The following is a 22,342-nucleotide window of genomic DNA, read 5'->3' as shown; positions in this document are numbered from 1 at the left end:
GGATACGAAAGATCCACCAAACACACTCACTAAAACGATTCCATAGTGTTACTTTAGCTAGAACAATTGAATATTTTGTCTACGACTATTATCATTGGGATGGCCTGGATTACGGGTAAAGATATTCCAACTCAGTAGAGGAGGGGGTACTGGGCCCTGGATGGAAAATGTATTTGATATGTGTCACGGTTGACGGTATCAGTTTAATAGATATTCTCCACTCCCCAAAAATAGTAAAATGGTAACTGGAATGTAGCATTGCCTTCAAGTTGTGGATTATATGTGACCTATTGAAGTTATACGAAATAGTAGAGAATTCAAACCCAACAGAAGGACAGGAACACGTTATTGTTGAAAACTTCTAAGTACAATACATGTTTTTGAAAAAAATGTTTACGAATAAATCTCTCGAACCTATACTAGTCTATACACCTGTGTTACAGTTCTGTCACAACCTAGGCAGACAGCGGGGACCCCGACGTATTTCCTTGATGGAAGTCATCACCTCAATGTCTGTCCGAATTATTGAAGAGTGATTTGTTATCACTAGTTTATATAAGACCTGTCATAGCCAACCAAAGCATGTATTTAACAACAGGATATACTTTTACGTCATTTTAGATCACAGGGAGGGGTCGTATAGCTTAAAATAATGATACAAATCTTCAGTATACGGTATCTCTCTACAATCAGTGAAATGTATTTGTAATACATATACATGCAGAGACAATATAAATACATGGTGACGTACGTACGTTAGCACCATGTATAATTACTACAACGTTTTAACTCAGATAGGGATATCAATGACATCGATAGTGTTTTGCCAACTTTCTATAAAATATCGTTTTGAAACCACTTGGTGGATCTGTGTACGAAAAGCTTTTACATGTTAACCCGTATATTTGGAATAATGAATCCATCTAAACTATGTAATACTGGCCAATAGACCAGGCTAGTATCTACAAAACAACTATAGAATATACAGTAATACCAACATTTTAATATGTTGTTCCATTCTTTTTACACTATCATGGAACCTCGGATGAGTTGCTTAGAGTACCATCATGAAGGCATATTGTGCTGATTGAAGTCCAATATGGCTACACGTTAAATTTGGATGTAACTTTACATTTTACATTTATATTAATGTGTATTTCAAGATACCTGACAGTTAATAAAGTCATTATATTGAAGTGTCTGTATTTTCAATGTGAACGTAATTTAGACAACCATATAACGTCCTGTACATGTGTATAAAGTCAGGCCATATTTTTCAAGTGAGAATTGTTTAAAATCATAGAACATAAATAGTTGCTTTAATTCTATTTTGGTTATATGATGCAGAGTCTGTTTTCTAGGAGAATTGTTACTAAACTGATTGCCATTGTTATTATGACGTAACAGATTGGTTCTGGGACAATTAGACTTGATTTCATTACCTTTAATCTGCATAGTAAATGAAAAAAGAAAACCCCACTATAATCTCTGTTCGACAACTTTATGACATTAAACATTTTTCGAAACTTTTTTCGCTGAGAGAGTTGTAAGATTTTAGGATTTAAAGATGCCGTGCCTTATTTATTTATTCATTGACTGAAAATGAGTTCAATCGTGAAATTGTCGGGTTGTAATGATGCAAACAAACTCCAAATCAAGATCTAATTCAAGTTGTGTGGATGTGTGGATGCATTCACCACCATTTGAATCATGACAACGAAGCTCTCCATCTCCAGCCTTTAAGATCAACACAAGCTTCTTAATTCATTTTTATTGAACTCTTTATGTCCTACTTCCGGTCAATCCTGACCTTCGTGCGTTATGTTTTCTTCCTAAAGCGTCGAAATGACGTTGAACCAATAAACACATTGTGATGATGCATTTGTATGATGATTTCAGTAGATGAGATAGGAGATTATAATAATCATATTATCCGCGTACCGGATGTACTTATAGTGAAACTATATCTATTTTTTATCATACTTTTATTGGTCTTCTGCTCTATACAGGATTTTCTAATATGGAAAATCGTTGATGGGCTCCATGAAATAAACCATAAGTCTTCTAAATCATAAAATCTAAGGCAATAAATATCTGACTGAAAGAAACAAAACTAAGATCGGTTTCGTGTTATATTTATTTCTTGCAAATTCAGCAATTTTTTTTTTTTTTTTTAATTTTAACCATCTATATGGCCCGTAACCGGAAGTAATATGATTGCCAATATCGGACATTAAATCGTGCTTGTCCCGTAAATAAAGGATAAAGATCAACAACTTTGAAAGTAAACTCGTCGCGAATGCAATAAAGACAGACTGTCTTTCATATTTTATCAGATTTGAGATGGAAGTCTACCATTTATGGCTATGAGATGCCCGGATTACACTGTACGGTGAATTTGTCATAGCTTGCCGGTTTAAAAGCCCTACACAAAATGTTTCATTGACTCGCGTGTTTTGATATCTATAAATCAAATTTAAATTTCTAACATCAGGCGAGAATCAAGGAAAGCCTATTCGTATGTATATAAATCAAACGATACATATAAGATGATGGAGCGCCATTTACAGGACTGGCGGTACACACGTTATCACAGGAGCTCTTCTGTATAATTCAATGTATAATAAGCGGCAAGTAAACGAATGAAATCGTTTCATTTTGTCTGTATTTTCACCTATCGTTTTACATAGTCTGTTTACCCCTACATTCATGTGGCTGATTTTGTTTGCAACCGATTTAAGAAAATCTCATGTCCTGATTTTGAGATAGCAAGAAGGCAATTAAAATGCACATATGGAATCTATCGCCGACTTAATCATCGTTCCATCAAGGGAAAAATCTTTAACAGTTTCCTCATAACACAAAAAGCCTTTTATACAATCGTATTGTGTTTACCAGTAGGGAGACCCACCATCACACACAATTACTCCTCCATTTACACGAGATCAGTCAGGCGTGACTTAGGTTAGAAGGTAGGACGGCTCTGTTACAGGTACATTGGTTATGGAGGCTGCCAGGATTTAATGATAACAAACACCACTCGTCTGTACGTCACCATACAGACTCTCCTTCACTTTTATAACCGGAAGTTATAAAAGCCTATGTATTTAAACTAAAATGGCGGCCACAATATGCTGGTGACTCAAAGCTCCCCTGTAGACAAGTTGTACTTTATTATCCTGTTTATGACTGACAAGGGAAGGGAGACACCAACGCACGTCCTTAATCACCAACGGCTATTTTGAACAAATTTTATAACTCGTACTACAAACAGAAAGTGAAAGATAAATGAGTGGTTTGGGTAGGAAGCGTCATTGTTTTACTAATGAGGGATGAGAACTTATTGGTGGGTAATACAGCCATGAACAGTGCTAGAGTATAACTGGGTCTAGGAATAGGCAGAGAAAGTCATTAATTAACTGAACACCACAGCCCTGCCTTACCGTGTGTATCGGTGTGTTATTGTGACATATGTCCCGATGTATCGACCAAATACTGCAGCACACAATAGCAAAATAAGGAATAGGAAAAGCCATAGATGGCTAATGGAAAAGGAAATATTCTAGATTATCCTTTGAGAAAAAAAACCTTATTTTTTACGGGAGCAAATCATACCGTTGATTGTTTGTGGAATTGGAAAATCAATGCTATCATATTGGATAAGAAATAACAACTAGGGTTGTTATATAATAAATAAGTAATAATTTTAAAAATAAATATATGAAAATAAGAAACAACAAATATATATTGTTATGTAAGACAGTGAAAATAACAGTAATTATAAGAACACAGATTGTTAGCAAAAAACGGCCAGAGATATTAAACATGAACAAATGTACAATGTTCCCTTGTAAACGTTAATACCCGAATAAAACATTTAGTTTAAGTCGTTATAGTTATTCAACTTTACAAGTATCTCGGTCCTGCCGACAGGTAAATCAGAGTCTAAAGTCCATCGACAGTCGTGCCACTTAGTGTAAACTTATGACGTAATTTTCTTCAAGCGATATTCTATAAATTACTGGTTTCCCCATTTAGTTTCTGCTTCATTTCTAGCTATACTTGGCTGGGAACAGTGTTGGGTTAGCTATATCAAAGAAAGGTTTCTTAACAGCTCCTAATGTTTCTAGATCTTACCATAATATCATTAAAACGTATGTATTGACAGTCGAAATGCCCGTATGGTAGAATTTGGGCACGTGTTTAGTTGTACGGAGGTCAGTTTTGATGTACGTGATAAAAGAAAATGCTTCGTCACACCTTTCCACGTGTTCATCACACTGCCAGTTGATCATGTATGACGATGACCAATGGACTGACCCCATACCTCGCGGGATAATGTCCGGTCTGAAATACCACAGACTGATCCTCTGTCCTGTCCCTGCAATGAAGGTTTATACATTCCAAATCTAATATTTATCAATAACAGAATGGAAGACAATTATTTCGATATAAACAGATGAATTACAAAATGACAAATTATAAAAAATAACATGCGGCACAAGCAGCTGACCTTTTCAACTCCGTTTCGTTACGGCTAGGATACAGCAATGTTCGCCACACCAAGCCCCGAAGCGGTGACTGTACACACCATATATTGCAATTATTACTTAAAATATTGTATATTCCCTTGTCTGTAAGGTAATGTGAAGACCGCTTTATCTTACCTGAATTAGATTTAGATTACGACACTTAATGTAATAACAACAGGAAGTTAAATATCGACTTACAAACTAACAGTTTGAGGCATATTTGTGTGATCTTGTGAGCAATTCAAAGCACATTTGATTGGGTTTGTTTGTGATCTGCAGTTTGAATGGGTGTTGCGATTAGCGATTTGAGGTGCATTTGAGTGGGTTTCGATGGCAGTTTTACGACAGAAGAGTGGGTTTCGATCAGAAGATTGAGGGGTATTTGAAATGGTATGCGATGGGCAATTCGGGAAAGATTTGATAATCGTTTGAGTCGATTTGTGATACACAGTTTGAGGTGGTATTTTATGAACGTTTGTGTGGGTTTGCGATAAGTGTGAAGTACATTTGATGAAAGTTTAATTGAATTTGCGATAAGCAGTTTTATTTCAGTGTTTGATGGATGAGAAATGCGAAGCTTATTTGTGGAGTATGCGGCGAGCAGGCGTTGGGTTCATTTGAACGAGGTCCCGTCTCTCGATAACTGCTATAATATAATTTCACCGATATTGGATTCCGGCAGTATTATGATACCTAATCAATTAACTGTCTGTATTACAGGTGCGGGATCGACACGGCTATCAAAAACAATGACGGAAAGACAGCGGAGGAAGTGCTTCTCACAGAAAAACCAGACGGATGGCAGGAGATGCAGCACTGGTATAACAAATACAAGCCCGGTAAGTGGGTCAAATGACCGTCACCTACAGACAATAGTGTCGTCATATACGGTCCATCTGGTGATACCAAATTATCATCGTATACCAGTCAAATGAAAACCAGATAAATAGGTTAAATCATCGTACTGTAAAAGTCATCTTTGCGGTTAAAATGTCGTTATATACAGGTCAAATGAAGTCCAGATAAACTGTCCAAACAATCAGGAACAGGTCAAATACATCCAACTTAAAGAGGTTAAAAAGTTATATACAGGACAAATACATCATATTCTGGTCAAATGAAACCCATTAACCTTTATAAACAGGTCAAATTTAGCACATGAAAATGCAGTTCAGATTCAGAAAAAAATCATTCCGAAACAGAAATGCCACTTTTGGGTTCAAGTAAAAGGTCTGTATAATGTGCGTTTGTAGCTGTATTGAATTACCGGAATCCATTAAATCACAGGTTTTTAAAAGCTAAACACGAAACCAGACAGTTGAGAACAGGAACTGGTGATGTAATAAATGAGTCAAATGTCTGTAAACAAGTATCAGTCCCAGACTGATGCAAAAGTCTATTAAATGGTGGGTGCGTCGATAAGGTTTAGTACAGGTAAATACATGTTAATACAGGTAAAATATGATTACATCAAATTTTACTGATATTGCAATACGGATTTCCCATTGGTAGTAGTTCAAAGAGGTATACTTATAAAAGATTCAGACGACATAATACGAGATGATGGTTAATTAAACCCACAGAAAACAATAAGATCAGAAACACAGACCATACAATTAAAAAGATATTTCATTAGAGCAACAGTATTTCAAATCAATCAGGTATATAGGCCATATACAGGTGAAATATAGTGATGGCCAGCAAAAATACATTTATGCAAGTAACACGGTTACAACTAGATCAACGTAAATCAAATTGGATGCCACATAAGTCAACCAGACTTTAATTCTGTTTTAATTTAAATACAGTTAATGTCAACATGTCAAATCTATACTTTATATATAGGTTAGGTAGGGTTTAAGTCATCATTCCTTATAGTCATACAAATGATGGTACATTGCAGGTGCTTTACGTCTGCATCTAGTACTGCCATAACATAAACTATTGTTGAGAATGAACTGTATATATGTATTTGTATATAAAAGGACAATAGGAATTCTATAGGTAATACATGTACCGAATCATGATTTTATTTCAATGAAGTAAACATTCATGTACCTGTAGGAAGTCCTTCCGCTCCAAGCCAGTACTTAACGTAAAACATGTTTTCACAGTTTATTTCAATTTCCTACATATTAAGAATTAGTGTCTATTCAGCACCAGGATATTCTCACTCCCCTTTATATTATCGAGGACTCGTTAACGTCAGGAATAAAGTAATCCATCATTTCATGCATCTAATACAATTTTGTCACCTCCTGCCCTTACGCTGGTAATAGTTTGATTAATTCAGTGGAGTAATCTTACTAAGATGTCTTCCTAAAGTTCATTTCTTATGTTTTCAATCTTCGTATCTTCAAAACATATGTACTTGACTAGCTGATCCTTGCTAGCTGTTTCTTTGCCCCGGAACCATATCTATACTTCCGGTCTAACCTTTGTTTCTATAGCCTTTAAGATGTTTGTATTGATTCCGTACGCAATTCCCTTAGCCTTATCCCTCAAATAATCTGTCTTTGTTCACTTCTTTTTTTTGTCCTGTTGTCAATAGGAATATTTCTTCACTCCTGGTTCCTTGTGTATTTTCTGTAGCCTGTACTTTTAACATTGCTCGGTTGATTCCCTCCGTGTCTTGACCTTGAAGTTTAACATTTGGATTTGTAAAGAAGGTCAAGGGATTTGTTCCAAGGCACAGACAATGTGTTAAGTCTAAAATTGCAGTTTATCCTCACTTTTTGACGCCCAGCATTAATTGAGACAATATCAGGGAACATAATTAGTCAATTTTGGTATCAGTATGATAAATAAGAATGTATTGTATGCCTAATACTCCTACTACATCACATCTTAGTGAAATGCACAATAAAGAGACCCTTCGAGCAGTTAGTGTCCTTTAGTGACCTATGTGAATTGATAGGGCGTCAAGAAGTACTTAGAAGTTTTTACCCTACTATTTGAATTCCGCCTTTACCCTTGACACGACTGGAGTCCCTGGTTCTCCGACTACCCACTAACTGTTCTCTTAATATATAATTTAATATATAATTATGACCTGGACAGTTAATAAAATATATCCAAGTATATGGTAAAGTCATCTGTTTGGAATAAATCACGAATTTTCAATTAAAGGTTATTTTGGGTTATACCGTCAAATTAACTTTATATCAATAGTAAACTATATCTGAGTACGTCTTTGTTGTCAGCCGTCGTGATGGCGTTAGGCAATATCTGCTTCTGCTTCCCCCTAAGAACTCATAGTACTTCTATGCTTATTCAAGCGCTTTATCCATCAAATAGTTTGTTTTGATAGTAAACAACACGACCAATATTGAAGACAAGAAAGAAATTAGTTTTCAGTGTATAAAAAGGTTAGTTTCAGAGAAGGTTTAAAGAAAGGACTCTTTGTCGGGGACAGACGAGGGCCGAGACAGAATGGTACTACACGTCGCTTGTTAATTTGCTCACTATCCATTAGTGAGGGTTTTTTTTGCTATAAATGTCGTGTTCAAATTACTGGATTTTATCAGGTAATCTGACATTGGCTGTTTATCTGTCTTTAAGCCACGCCCCTCCATCCACCCCATTAGTCGGCAACATAAACACCCTATTGTGTAGTGTCTACTGCACAGAAAGTGCAGAGTGTCAAAGGCGAAATGCCATTTGAAAACAGACTTAATATATATATTTATATGGATTCGTTTACATATAAGAATCATTTGGTGACATGATAGCGTATACTTAGTTATGTTCGAGATATTTCTAATTGCAACGCGATTTTATTGTGTCTACTGTCAGTTCACCCCCTAAAACTTCTTTAGTACATCGATTAATATGATGGGGGTTTATTAACATCAATGGTAATATTATCCTATTTGTAGAATTATCATTAATATTTCGCAACAAGAAAGTGTTACTGTATCGATATCGATACACCATTGGCTTGTTTCAGACAACCGATGACTATTCATATCTTTTGCACACACCCATACAACCCATGGCATCTCATGTTCACAACCCCACGACACCCCTTGTTTATCGAGCAGAAGCACTGTACTAATCCGAGACCACCCTTAGCATCCTGTATTTATCGGAGACAACCCATGACACAATTTATATCTAAGACAAACCAGACAATCCAAGACACTATATGATTTGTTCCAGACGATCATTGAAATATAATATTCCTATGTTTTACAGGTCTCTGGCGAGCCCTTGCAGCTGAGGAGCCCGACCGGAAACTAGTTGAAAAACTTCTTAAAAACTGGTGTCGACTCACTTGCATAAAAGGTGGCAAAGTGACAAGTATGAAGTCATTAGTCAAGGAAGATGTCCGTAAAATTGACCTCCTGCACATGATCGAGGATTATGAGAACGCCAACGAAATGGCTCTTGCGCTGAACGCCGGGTTTGGATTCATTGTTAAATCATGGATGAAACAAGGTATGCTGATTGCAAAACAATTAAAAACAAAACAGAACATATTTTGATGAAATCCAGTTTCATGTATAACTGCCAAGACAATAGGTAAATGCAATGTATGAAATAATACAAGGTTTAGCATACATTATATGATTGCATAAACGTTTCCAATGTATTGGTCTACAGTAACAATATTTAAATTAACATTTAATTGTTACTGATTTTTTTCATTTAATAGGTACGGATTTAATGAAGTCAGTTGACCCGAACACTGCCGATTACTCATACCAATTCAACTACCCAGACTCACCCGAAGTACCACGCCCCCTGTTGGCTGCGGCCTGGGAGACAAACAGCTATGACACTGTCGACGTCCTCATGGACATGAAACCCAACACAAGAGCTCTGTATTCTAACGAACCAGATTCTGTTAATCCTCCCAAACCGCTGTTCTTTCAGGTGAGAATGTGACATTTAAGTAACTTCAAGAGTTCGAAATCTAACAGCAAGTTAAAAAAGAAGCATTGCCTTGAGCTTAGAAGTACCATTTGCGTGATGAAATATTCAGAACATTTTGTAAACTTGTTTTAGTTTATTTTTTTCTCAGTCATAAGTTGTTTGTTTCAGCTCGTATGTGGCAATTCCATTCCCGCTGACGATCGAATTCTCCTGAGGGTATTCAGAGGATCTGATCTTCAAGCAAGAGACAGGGATGGACAGACAATTCTTCACAAAGTAATTGAACACCAAAAAGCAGAAAATACTTTCCGCATTTTAATGACATATGGTGCTGATATTGCGGCACGTGACCGTCAAGGTCGTACGGCTCGTGATTTAGCCTTGAAGTTAAACAGACCGGAATATAGCACATGTGTGGATGAACATATCATAAAACTTGTGAAAGACAAGAAATTCGAAGACATTGAGAGACTTATTCTGCAAAGTTACGACCAACTTTTGAATGTTACTGATAGTGCCAAGAGAACAATGGTTGATATTGCCAAGAAATATGGGAATCGCCACATCTATGAAGTTGTCAAATTGTCAGCGGCCATTCAGGTGAGTAACCTTTTAATCAGATGCAAAAGGACAAGATACAGAAACGGATTTTCTGATGGTGTTATGCGACTCCAATGGCATCAATTAATCATTAAAACTGCTGTATAAACACGAGGTTATACCACACGTGCTATAAACTGTAAATTCCTTTTGATTGGCTTACATGGTGATCTTTGACTTGGATTACTGATAGCAAATAGAAAGTAATTTACACCTGTTTATTTTATGTTTTTTGTTTTTGTTTGTTTTTGTTGTTTTGTATAATTGATTGTTTAAATATATTTCTGTCAAATTTAATACTTTAAAGATAATACAATTGTTAAAACGATTAATTATAATACTCCTTTATATTTCTCGCTAAAGTTCTTGTTGTTTTGTATCTTTTTTCAAAAACTAACAATCTCGAATGAAAGAAACATGATATACATCAACCATTCGTGTGTACTGGGGTCAGTGATTAAAACATCTACATTGTAGTTTACGGAATAAACCTTTCTTTCCTAGGCATACGTTAGACGAGTATTCCAGGCAGTTGCAGATGACAAAATGGAGGACCTCAAGAAACTGCTCTCTTGTAAAAAATACCACAATGTCCGAGACAAGTGTGGACGGACGCTGCTGCATAAAGCAGTTATGAAGAAGAGGAGGACAATGGTCAAGTTTCTCATTGAAGAATACCCTCAGAATCTCAACGTTGGCGACACGGTATGAAGGAAAATTAAAATCCGATACTGAACAGAGATATGAACTTACGGGACATTTGGAAAGCCTAAATTTGTGTGCGTTTTTGTTTTCGTATTTTAATGCTTATTCTATAATTTTGTTGACAGATGGACCGTACACCTCTGCACTACGCCTACCTGTTTTCAGATGACGGCGACAATTCTGTCACAATGATGGTCAACAATGGTGCCAATGCCGAGTTTTGCGATGCTGTAAGTTATTAACATATTCTGGCACATAACACTGCGTCAATTCGTTATATATAAACGATTATCTGTGTTTTTACTTTTAATCAACAATGAAGGATTAAGCAATTTCAAAAAACAAATTATCAATTAATTCTGATATACAATTATAACCTTTTGATATATATGGTATTATTAACCTGAGAACAGATGTTGACCGAGGACGAAGTCTGGTGTTGATATTTTCCCAGATAAATAAAAACGTGTTGACCGAAATCAAAAGGCTATGCTAGTTCAATCAAAAATATTATTGAAAAATAAATGAATGTAAACAACACTTATAATACATATAAAGACAGTGACTGCTATGTGAAACATTTGTAAATTATATCTTTTAAATACCACACAACCAAAACGGTAAATTTGCGCATTAGAATACATTCCGCACACTAACAGAATCAATAATGTAATAAATTTCACACATTCAGAGTTAACATTCATTTATGTTTTAATTGCATGCGCGATATTGCCATTGTTTGAAAATACCAAGGAGAAGTAATTGATAATTTATTTTTAGAAGCAATTAGTCAACCAGCTACTTTTACATTTTTGTTTTTATTTTTTTACGGTCGGTTAATATGACTTTTCTTCTATCAGACATGACAATATTTTCATCTTATCCAACCAGAAAATGCGGAAAATACTATATCATAACAACATAATAATATTTTTCGGTAATATCGGGAAATAGTTTGATTATGTCGAAACGAGTTTCAAACATTTTTGTAAGAGTTTTGAAATATTTTGTCCGGTATTTTTAAAGATGATTATGGGAATTTTTCGTGTCTTTTACGGATATTAGTCGTGAAGATGTTCGTTAAAGGTTTTCATTGTTTTTTCGTCTGTATTTTTTTTAAATATGTATTCCAGGTAGTTTTAACGATGCTTGCAAACGATTTCTTCATTGTTTTATACTGCAGTTTGGGATGCGGCCAACCGATATGACAGTAGCCAAATGTGGCAACCAGAAATTTGGTCAGATACAAAAGGACGTGACAGATCTCGACTTCAATATCTACCTGTCGGAGAAAGATTTCTTAACGTCATTCTCGTCCGCTATACAGGTACGTTAATTATTCTAATGACATCCTACACCAATCAGGAAGGAAGACGCTACAATTTTATGGGTACAATTGTTGAACTTTATCATCATACGATTTTGTGATGAACCTACAATAAGGTAACTAGATACAGATGACTACACTCTCTACTTTATTTATTTTGTGACTTAACTGGATGGAAGCCAGATACACATCGATTTTGTTTATGATACTCATTTTGACGTTAAGTGCAATAAATAATAGTGTAAACAAAAGCAAAAACTATGAATAGACTGCTTTTATTAAGTGAAATACTGAATTTGAAATACCATGGGAACTTTAGCTTTTATTGACGTCATATTTCCCGACCAACAGAAAGGCGATCTAGAGACGGTCAAAAGCCTGGTTTCTGGACTCCGGGCCTTCGGAGACATGTCACAGTTCAGCAAGTCTCTTTTCGAGTGTATTGACCAGAATCAAACAGAAATCGCAAAGTTCCTTATCATGGCTGGTTTCAAGACAGACATCTACAAGCAGGTAATGGGGCAATGCTTAAACATTAACGGCTATTTACAAACAAGAATGAGTTGAAGAATAAAAAAGACGGATATGTATGTATATGCCGGTTGATAATGACTGGAAGATTTGTGGATATGATTTTGACTAGACTACACGTGGTTCCTGTATTATGGATTAGTACTAATTACATCTTGTCATTAGTAAAACCAAATGGTCCTAAAATAAGCACAGGGTAATTTACACTAAATATTAAATGATATATACATAATGCAATATATTCTATAATCAAATTAAACAATTATTGCCGATATTGGATTCCATTATTTTAATACTCGTATACCGAAGGTGACAAGTGAATGTCGCATGAATTTAGTAACGGATAAACCTATCGTTAAGTTAAGGGATAAAGGGAAATGACTCTTCTTACAGTTTAAGCTCTAACTGTTAAATAGGAAGTAACTCTTATTACAGGGAGACCACTCTTATTTCAATCCTAATTTAACTGATAATTCAACTCATGATTACTCTCTATATATAATCAAGATATTTTCACTCAATAACTATCAATGCCATATTTTTTTTCGTACGCTAATCATAAAACGTATATAAACTGTGTGTGCTTCGTCTTCGCTCTTGTGTGGTGCGTTGTCCGTCACAATGGGAGAAAAGAGTTTTATGTATGATATTCATATTAAACTAACACATGTGAAATAAACAAACACTACATTCCAGTATACCGCATGTGACCCCAACGACCCAATGTGTGCAATGATGGAATGTGGCCACAGCATGACGTCACTGAAAGAGAGAGCTACCGAGAAAAAGTGTGATGATATAGTTAATCTTATTGACGGAATTTCAAATGGAAAGGTAATTGATTTTTTTTAATATTTTTTTTTATTTTATTTTTTTTTTTTAATTTTTGCTTCAATTTGATTCCTTTATGTGTTCTGTTCAATTGATTTCTTATATTTCGTTTAGCTTCCCTTTGTTTTTACTTTTGTTTTATTTTGCTATTAATCCGTTTACCATCATTGAATATTCGAGTTTTATATGGATAAAATGTAGCATATTGAATATAAGGGTTGGGTGAATTGAGTTTAGGCTTAAAAATCTTAAAAGATTGTTCAGGTGCTCTTTTTAAATATCTTGCGAGACAAACCCTTTTAATCTCCTGATAAATGTAAAATGTCTTTAGATTACCGCATGTCCTGTTTCAAAGTTTGCCATTGTTTAGTAGACACATGCATTTCAACGTTAAAATGCGGTTCATCATTGAACCAAGCACTTATCTAACTGCATGTTTTATACATGAATAGCTTTTTATTACTTTTTAATTTGTTGATATGTCGGTAGCTTTGACAAATATACAAAATACTACTGTTGAATGCATATACGTAGAGGCAATATCAATCTTGAGTCAGATTTTGGGTAGAAATCAGTGCATCAAAACTAGTATTGAACATAGTCAATATTTGTTATAATATGATCTGGATAATTTTCCCGAGTGTCTGTTTTAAGCATTTTAGTTGATTTATACATTTTAGTTGACTTATACATTTAAGCTACCATTCTATGACATTACCAAACCGCCTCTTTCATTATTATTGATATTATAAGATATTTTGATATAGAGGAAGCTGTAAAGTTGTTTCTTTACTGAATGTGTTAAGATCTTGTCATCATTTTCTCTTCTTGTTTATCGCTTATATAACTATAGATCCATCTGCGGGTGTAAGACTTTTTTCTCTTTGAGCACAGTAGTCAACATATCACAATGTTATCACGTTGTGTTGGATCACCATTGACAGTCATTCCACTAAACTCTCACTTTATTTTCTATATAGTAGTTTTATGGTCACAAATGTAAAATATATATTATATATATATATGTGATAGTGTCTACGGTAACAAACGTCGCATGTGTCGTAGTTTTAATGGTCAGAAATGTCACATTGATTTCTATTTTGTAGTTTCTATGGTCACAAATATGACATATGTTGTATACATATAGATATATGGTAGCTTTACGGTTACAAATGCCACATATATTGTCTATATATATTGTGCTTTTTATGGTTGCAAAATGTTACACATATTTTCTATATGGTAGTTTCTATGGTCTATTTATAAAGTCGTTTCTTTGATTGTTACGAATGTACGTACAATGTACATTGTCTATGCTGTTGCCTGTAATTACAATGATTAACGCTTATAGTCTTTATGATATTGTCCGTGATTACAATGTAGTTCATTGTGACCGAAGAAATCCAACCATACTATTCTATAATAGAGATATGATCTTGTATTATCAAACTATTTTTGTATTGCTATTATTTATTGCAGATTTAGGGCGAATTACCTATGACCATAACAATGTCTTAAAAAACTCCATATTGTCAAATATACCATAAAAAATGAATTATATATCACCCATGTTTATGATATGTTCAATCCTTCAGTTCAACAAACATCATTTACGATAAGGCATTTACGCGTGGTGTTTGTTTTCCCCGTTTTGTATGACAGGACTATGTGACATACGCTTGTAATGTATAACACACTATTGTTAGGTCATGACGATATTAGGTCCACTAGCCCACTGAAAGAAATCTCTCACAAATACATATTTGTCACCGACCTAATCTTGTAATCTTAGTCTAGGTGTATGAGCTGTTATGCTGTAAAAGCATGTCTACTAACTTTCTTCTCTAATGCAGTTTTAGACAAGATTAAGTAAGCCGATATATTTAAAGTTAATGCAATTATTTCATTGCATAACAGAGGACATTTGAAGTGCAATATTGGTGTTCAGTAAAAACGACAGGACGCGCGTACAATAAATATATAATGTATAAAATTATAACTAAATGACGTCACGCTGTTATAGATGGTTTTGGCTGGTCAATTTATATCTTTGGTGATTGATCGTGTGTGTAAACAATGTAGAAGAGGCATCAAAGTGTGATACTGGAGTTATATCGTTCATAGTGTCTACCATTTATGTGATATTTTAACTGAGGAACTGTGCTAGATCCGTTATATCTAGTTTTTATTTTTATTAACATTTGTATCACTAGTTAATAAGAGGCATTTTTAGCACTGGGCATTACTAAGCACAATAATGGAGACATATACATATTGACGAGTTAAATATATGAATATATCGCTTTGAATTCCATGAAGCCATCTACGATACTTGATTGATGGAGAGATCCCTTCTGGTTTCTTTGAATATATATGATTTATATATATAATTTTATTATTGCAGGTAAAATTAGCCAGAGTAGAACCACAAAACGGACTCGGAGAATATGGGATTGCATAGGTATGCATATATACTGAACATAGCATGGCGGATATGACGTCATGTACCGTTCATAGCTGACATAGAAGAGTTTTAAGTTCTAAATTTCCACGGAAGTAATTCCAGTGTGTAATATTCGTGTATTATTGAATCTCATTCGTTTCTACTGTAAGGAATACACGGTAAACATGTGAGTGATAAACATGGTGAGGACAGATGACCATGGTATCCCGGATGTAGAGTACTCGTAGTTGACATTTAGTCATTGTATATACATAAATCATTGTTGAAAGACATTGTTAGTATGCGTTGTGATTCATGTACAGTACAAAGGTGAAAACATGTTTGTGTTGAACAAGCTTGCGCCATTAATCAATCAACTGTAGATAAGCTACTGTTTAGATCGTGTTGTTTAGTTTTACAATACGGTGCTGTGCTATTTCAGTTACACTTATGACACTTTCAATATATCTTCTCTTATTCACTTCTAGGTTTTGTATTTTGACAAGTGTTTTGTGAAGATCAAATCAAAGCCTTAGAGAATATTTTCTTACGCAATTTCTGATATTATTTTGGAAATATGAATATGTATGTTGATAATAAAATAGTATACAGCAATCCCGCATGAATACAAATACTATGAGTAAATTATTATAATACTCAGTTCCTCATTTACTGTAATCAAACTGCTCTCACTCTCTGTGTGTGCGTTGGTATTGGTGTATTTGTCCAAACCCAATATTTACTGTGTATTGTGAATCTCATACTTATCATTGACATCTGTTGTAGTGTTTGTGAATCTCGCAGTATCAGTTTTTATTGTGATTTTACAGCATCAACAATATAAGGTTCAGGTGTCCTATTTAACCAAAAATGTGTTCAGCATATTGTTTTAAATATTTCTATTCACAAAAATGTATTCATCAAACGAGAACAACACTTTTCGACATGGCAATACCTGCATTTCCTCAACATATCGTTAACTATTCTTTCAAGGTAGGTTTTCTGTCTATATCAATACATTTGGGAGGGGAAACATAATTGAAATATGCTAAAAAATACCCACACTACTTCTATTGAAGATATGTTACAGGTGGCCAGTGTTAAAAAGGCATTTTACTGACGTGCTCTTAGTATTAAGGAATCTTCAGATCTTTAAAGGTCATAGTATAATCTATCTTTATGAAGATAAATCTTACCCTGCTTAAAGCTTATAGTAATCTAAGGTAACATGAAAAGATAAATGGTGACTTTTAAGTGCTGAGGTACATTAACAGTTGCCATTTACCTGTGTAGATACTCTTGAAACTTACCTATATAAAGGTAAAACTGTGTGGTTTTCTGTATAACAAATGGTGTGTCAGATGGTGCTATACATAATGAACACTTCTTGCGAGTGAGTGCGTTGATAGTAAATGACTGAATGATAGAACATCTGAATCTATATAAATCAAAAGCTGCATTCATCTCCGGTCACCTGGTATACATTCATAGAGCTGGAGAATACGTATATTTTTATAGAGGCAATGTCTTATTGATGAACTCGAGTCTTTGTTGTGTACCTTATATATGTTGTGAAGTAACAAGAGGGAGCATGTGTCGCAAATAAACCCGACTGAGGATGATGACGGCGAATTGGCATGCAGTGCTCAAATAAGGGTCTCCTCGAGTGCAAGATATTCCCATACTAATGGACAGGATATCTGGTAATCCAAAAAGGGGCTGTTTGAGTAAAGGTTGTTCCCAGAGTTAGGGATAGGATAGCAGGTAGTCCAGTAAGGGGCTGTTTGAGTATGGGTTCTTCCCAGACTGATTGATATAGCAACACATGATTCAATAAGAAGCTGTTTGAGTAAGGGCTGTTTTTAGACTGAGGAATGAGAGAGCAGGTGCTCAAATACGGGGCTGTTTGAGTTAGAGTTTTTCCCAAACTGAGGGATAGGATGTCATATACTCCAATAAGGGGCTGTTCGAGTAAGGGCGATTCTGAGGGGAGAGATGAGGGTGCAGATGTTCCTAAGATGAGGGATGGATAAGTAGGTGCTCAAATCAGGGACTGTTTGGGTAAGGGTTGTTCCCAGACTGATGGATGGGATAGCAGGTGCTCCAATAAGGGTATGTTTGAGTAAAGGTTGTTACTCAAGTATAGTATCATAGTATTATACCTGCTTCACTGTATACAATATATATACTTTAAGTCTGCATTCTGTTCGTTGTAAATGGGTAAAATATATTTCACAGATACATTGTTCTCGTTATATATCAATATGTATTGTTACCAAATTATATATATGTGTGTTTATAATGAAATGACAAGATAATAGTAATGAGATGTTGACGTTTTCGTGTCGTATGAGAGAGGTGTACGTTTTATATATCATTCTGTTATATTAGGAGAGAGTCGTTTATATACAAAATCGTACGTCCAATATTTTGTCATGAAAACAGTATGTGAACCAATAAAAACTTCTGCCTTAAAATGGTATTTTTTTGTTTTTGTTCTTTATATGTATATGTATGGTTTGCAATTATCATCATGATCATAATATCCTCAAGATCATCATCATCATCATCATCATCATCATCATCATCGACACAGAAGATAGAAAAAGAAGGATGGGACCATTCAATACATAAAATTTAATTATACATTGTATGATAGGAGATGGGAAGTAATTATTAACTGCTTATTTAATGGGTATCAGCAACACAGTATTGGAGAAGAAGGAGATTAGTGATTTATAAGTCCGAGATTTTCCCCAGTTTTTCCACTCTTTTCCAAACTTTTCCCTACAGGCTTCTCCTTTACTATTTGCAATAAATTTGTGTGACTCATAAAATTATCTAAGAGCACTAATCAGACCGTTGATGTTTAAAGACTTGTGAAAACATCGCATTTTATAAATATATTGTTTGATAACAAGCAGAATTTCATTGTCAACTTTACAGTTATTAAAATTTTGAGATAGTAATCCAAAAATAAAAGATTGCTTATTGAAATTAATTAAATGGGATAAAAAGACCATCTCATAAAATTCTAAGACTTTCTAATAAATTCTGAACTTCACAACATTCCCACAAGATATGTATGATAGTTTCAATTTCAGAATTGCATAAAGTACAGAGAGGGGAAATTACTAGCTGTGTTTTAAAAAGAAAAGAGTTTGTGGTTAAGATGTGATGATTGACTCTGTACTGAAACCACGGAAGTTTGGTATTTTTGTAACACTAAAGGGAATCTTGAATATCCTAGTCCATATTGTATCATTCAAGTTGAAAACTTCATTCCACTTCTTTTTACCTGTAGGAACAGTGTTTTTTTTTTTTTTATAAAAATATTATAGAAATCCTTTGAGCCTTTTCTGTGTTTCGTGAATAATTCTATGTCCATAGGCAAACAAGGACATGGGATTTTTAATACAGGAATTTCATTTGAAGACAAGAACTTTCTCACTGCTGACAATAGGCTATGATACTGAAGAAAATTAGTTTTTACTTGATATGTGCGAGTAACTTCCTGGAGAGTGTGAAAACATCCAGTATTATGATCTAATATCAAGTCATTTATCATAATTATGTTTTTGTTATAAAAAAATTCTTAAAAAACACTAATTTCTGGCCAACAGTTATATTTTTATTAAACCATAATGGTGTTTTAGGATAGAATCTTTCATAATGCTATTTTTTTTTCGATTGATACATTTATATTGTACCAGGCTTTAAACACATCAGCCCAGAATATATTACAACTTTTTGCACATTTCTGCACATAATCATTGCCACAATTGGCTAGCAAATCAATGTTAATGTAACTTTTCAAAATAGCTTGCCATTTGGCTGTAGACTGAAAAAGCTATCTCACCTAAGATAATTTTAATGAATCTATAAAAATTCAATCCTCAATAGCGTGAATTTGTGTTTGCCCCATTGCAAATTAAGATCTGGTAGGAAGGTATCATCGCTGAACTTTTTACTACCTATCCAAATTACCTGTGTTTTTGAAACTTTACTTTTAAGACCAGAAATTTTAGCGTATCTATTAAGTTCATTAACTGATTCTTTAAGAGATATCTCGGAGCCGTTTAATAACAAGGATGTATCATCTGCGTATTGTGAGAGTAGGATCGGACTTCTATTGACTTCAATGCCTGTTATATATGTGCAGAAATATTAGCTATCAAATTACGACATAATAAAAATATAACAGGCATTGAAGTCAATAGAAGTCCGATCCTACTCTCACAATACGCAGAGTTGTATTGTGAGAGTAGGATCGGACTTCTATTGACTTCAATGCCTGTTATATTTTTATTATGTCGTAATTTGATAGCTAATATTTCTGCACATAGAATAAAGATATAAGGGGCTACCGGGTCACCCTGTCGGCATCCCCTTTTAACATTGAAGAATGAAGACAAGTTTCCACCCTGAATGATTGCGGCGCTGACATTTTTGTAAAATATATTTATCCAATTTCGTATATTTTCCCCAAAACCAAAAAATTGTAATACTTTTTCAATAAACTCCCATGAGACCGAATATATTTGTTTCCAAAGCGAATCAAATAGATACGTGAGGAATGGTTTATTATTTCGGAATCTATTATTTATTTAGATGTGATGTCAACGTCATATGAATTGTTATATGAGTGAGAATGATAAAAAAATCAATGCAAAGTTCATGGCTTTTGAGAATAAAACATTCAGAAAATATTTCCCGATGTTCTTTTAGGTCGCACTACAAAATGTATCATTGGTAATATATAGACATAGGTAAGAGATGCATGGTTTACCTACAGTTATGTCAGAGTTTGTTATCACTACTGCAGCTGCCTGAGCTGTCTATTATGAAGCCGTAAAGCACTTATGCTCACGTCAACAGAAAGAGTATACCCGAAGTTGTCTGGTGGTAAGGATTCTGCCCCCCCCACTGCGGCGGTTCGATTCTCCGCTTGGGAACGTAATTTTGTTACTTTTCATTATCGATTCTTCTGAAATCATTAATCAAAAGTTTCCAGCCATTTAATTATACAAAACTAAATAAAAATATTGGTTTAGTTACATTTCACTGTCGAGCCGCGGAAAATGTTTTTTTTTTCTCAAACGCCGTAAGATTGTAACAATGTTCTATCAATCGATCATACATAACGTTGCGTATGAAGAAATAACACATTTTGATGAAAACAAATAATGAAAAAAGACAAGAAGGAAATCGGCATCACGCATCTATCAATTGATTTACGGAAAATGATGTAATAAAATATGCAGAGGGTAGAAACTTCAGATATATCAGAACTGAAGGAACGTGCATGACACTTTCAAATCATCCAATTGCTTCTAACGGCGTCTGTCACAAACAATGAGTGACATATATATAGGGAAACCTAATGCTGTTACTTTTTCGGAAATAGTTGTCCTTCCTTAGAATATTTAATAAGGGCACGTATCTAACTAACTAACGTCCCTTTTGCATTTCCTTCCACGAAAGCCTATTTTTTTTTCAATTTTTACTCATTACTCATTACTTGTTGTAAATACTAAATTCATACCAAAACCCTTTTCCCCTTGTGTGTCATTTTTGTGTTTTCCATCGACATGTTTACAGAAATATAAAGACTGCATCAAACTGATATACACTGAGAATATTTGGGACGAAAGAAGGTTGTAATCAACAATAATGCTGAAATATACAAAGTGACTTGTTTAAACTGGTATTTTAGTTGTGAAATTACACTGGGTTTATTGTATTCAATATTCATTGAGTAAGTCAGGATGGCCGAGCGGTGTAAGGCGCTGCGTTCAGGTCGCAGTCGGGTCTTCCCGGCGTGGGTTCGAATCCCACTTCTGACATCAATGTTTTACACTTTTTTGACATTTACATGTGACGATATTATATTTGAGTCTGATTAAATCAAATTATATTATCAGATTTCATCAAATGAAAGACTAGAAGGTTTCTCAACATAAAGTCAGATATCATGGTTATACATCGACACCTTTGCACTATAGACATTATTGATTTTTAAAAAGAAACTGGTAAATCACAATGAATCATTTTTCTGGATAACAAAACATGATATTAAAGTTTTATTAGTTAAATATCCCATTCTCTGCAAAATTATCTAGATTGAAACCAAATAAAAATATATTTCCCAAGCGGGGAATCGAACCCCGGCCGCCGCGGTGAGAGCGCGGAATCCTTTTTTTTTTTATCTTTAAAATATACTTTTAATTTTCCCAGCAAATAGGACCCCCGGGGTTGGGGCCCCGAAGGCTCCTCACAGTGCATATAAATCACATATTCAATTAATTTAAATCAAACAATATCACAGTTTTGCTGAATATCACATAATGAAATATCAATGTGAGCCTTGAGTGCTTTTTATCTTTAAAAATAATTTCTTCACAGTTCATTTAAAGCATATTATAGAATTGTATGAAAATATCATATCACAGGCTTTTGCTATAATTCATACATACTAAAAATATCATACGGATT

General features: G+C 34.5%; 1 protein-coding gene and 1 non-coding gene across 3 annotated transcripts in view; both read left to right on the top strand.

Moving 5' to 3' along the window:
* LOC117334138 overlaps positions 1-18,329 on the top strand; it is a 31,919-nt gene extending 13,590 nt beyond the window's left edge. The window contains exons 2-12 of one of the 2 annotated variants that reach the window (XM_033893606.1): positions 5,253-5,371; positions 8,730-8,972; positions 9,190-9,410; positions 9,579-10,010; positions 10,515-10,715; positions 10,841-10,945; positions 11,899-12,042; positions 12,394-12,555; positions 13,270-13,407; positions 14,258-14,271; positions 15,809-18,329. In XM_033893606.1, coding sequence (XP_033749497.1) covers positions 5,253-5,371; positions 8,730-8,972; positions 9,190-9,410; positions 9,579-10,010; positions 10,515-10,715; positions 10,841-10,945; positions 11,899-12,042; positions 12,394-12,555; positions 13,270-13,407; positions 14,258-14,271; positions 15,809-15,812 — 1,783 coding nt within the window. In that variant the 3' untranslated portion in view covers positions 15,813-18,329. The remainder of the gene's footprint in view (positions 1-5,252; positions 5,372-8,729; positions 8,973-9,189; positions 9,411-9,578; positions 10,011-10,514; positions 10,716-10,840; positions 10,946-11,898; positions 12,043-12,393; positions 12,556-13,269; positions 13,408-14,257; positions 14,272-15,808) is intronic. The other variant, XM_033893604.1, reaches the window with a different exon arrangement.
* A 3,280-nt stretch (positions 18,330-21,609) lies between these two features.
* Positions 21,610-21,693, top strand: Trnal-cag. The gene has a single exon. It is a non-coding gene; the product is annotated as a tRNA-Leu (tRNA).
* The last annotated feature ends 649 nt before the right edge of the window (positions 21,694-22,342 follow it).

Source organism: Pecten maximus, chromosome 9, assembly GCF_902652985.1.
Source record: "Pecten maximus chromosome 9, xPecMax1.1, whole genome shotgun sequence".
NCBI classification, from domain to species: Eukaryota; Metazoa; Mollusca; class Bivalvia; order Pectinida; family Pectinidae; genus Pecten; species Pecten maximus.
The sequence above is the reverse complement of the archived record's forward strand: the minus strand, read 5'-3'. Positions and strand labels throughout refer to the sequence as shown.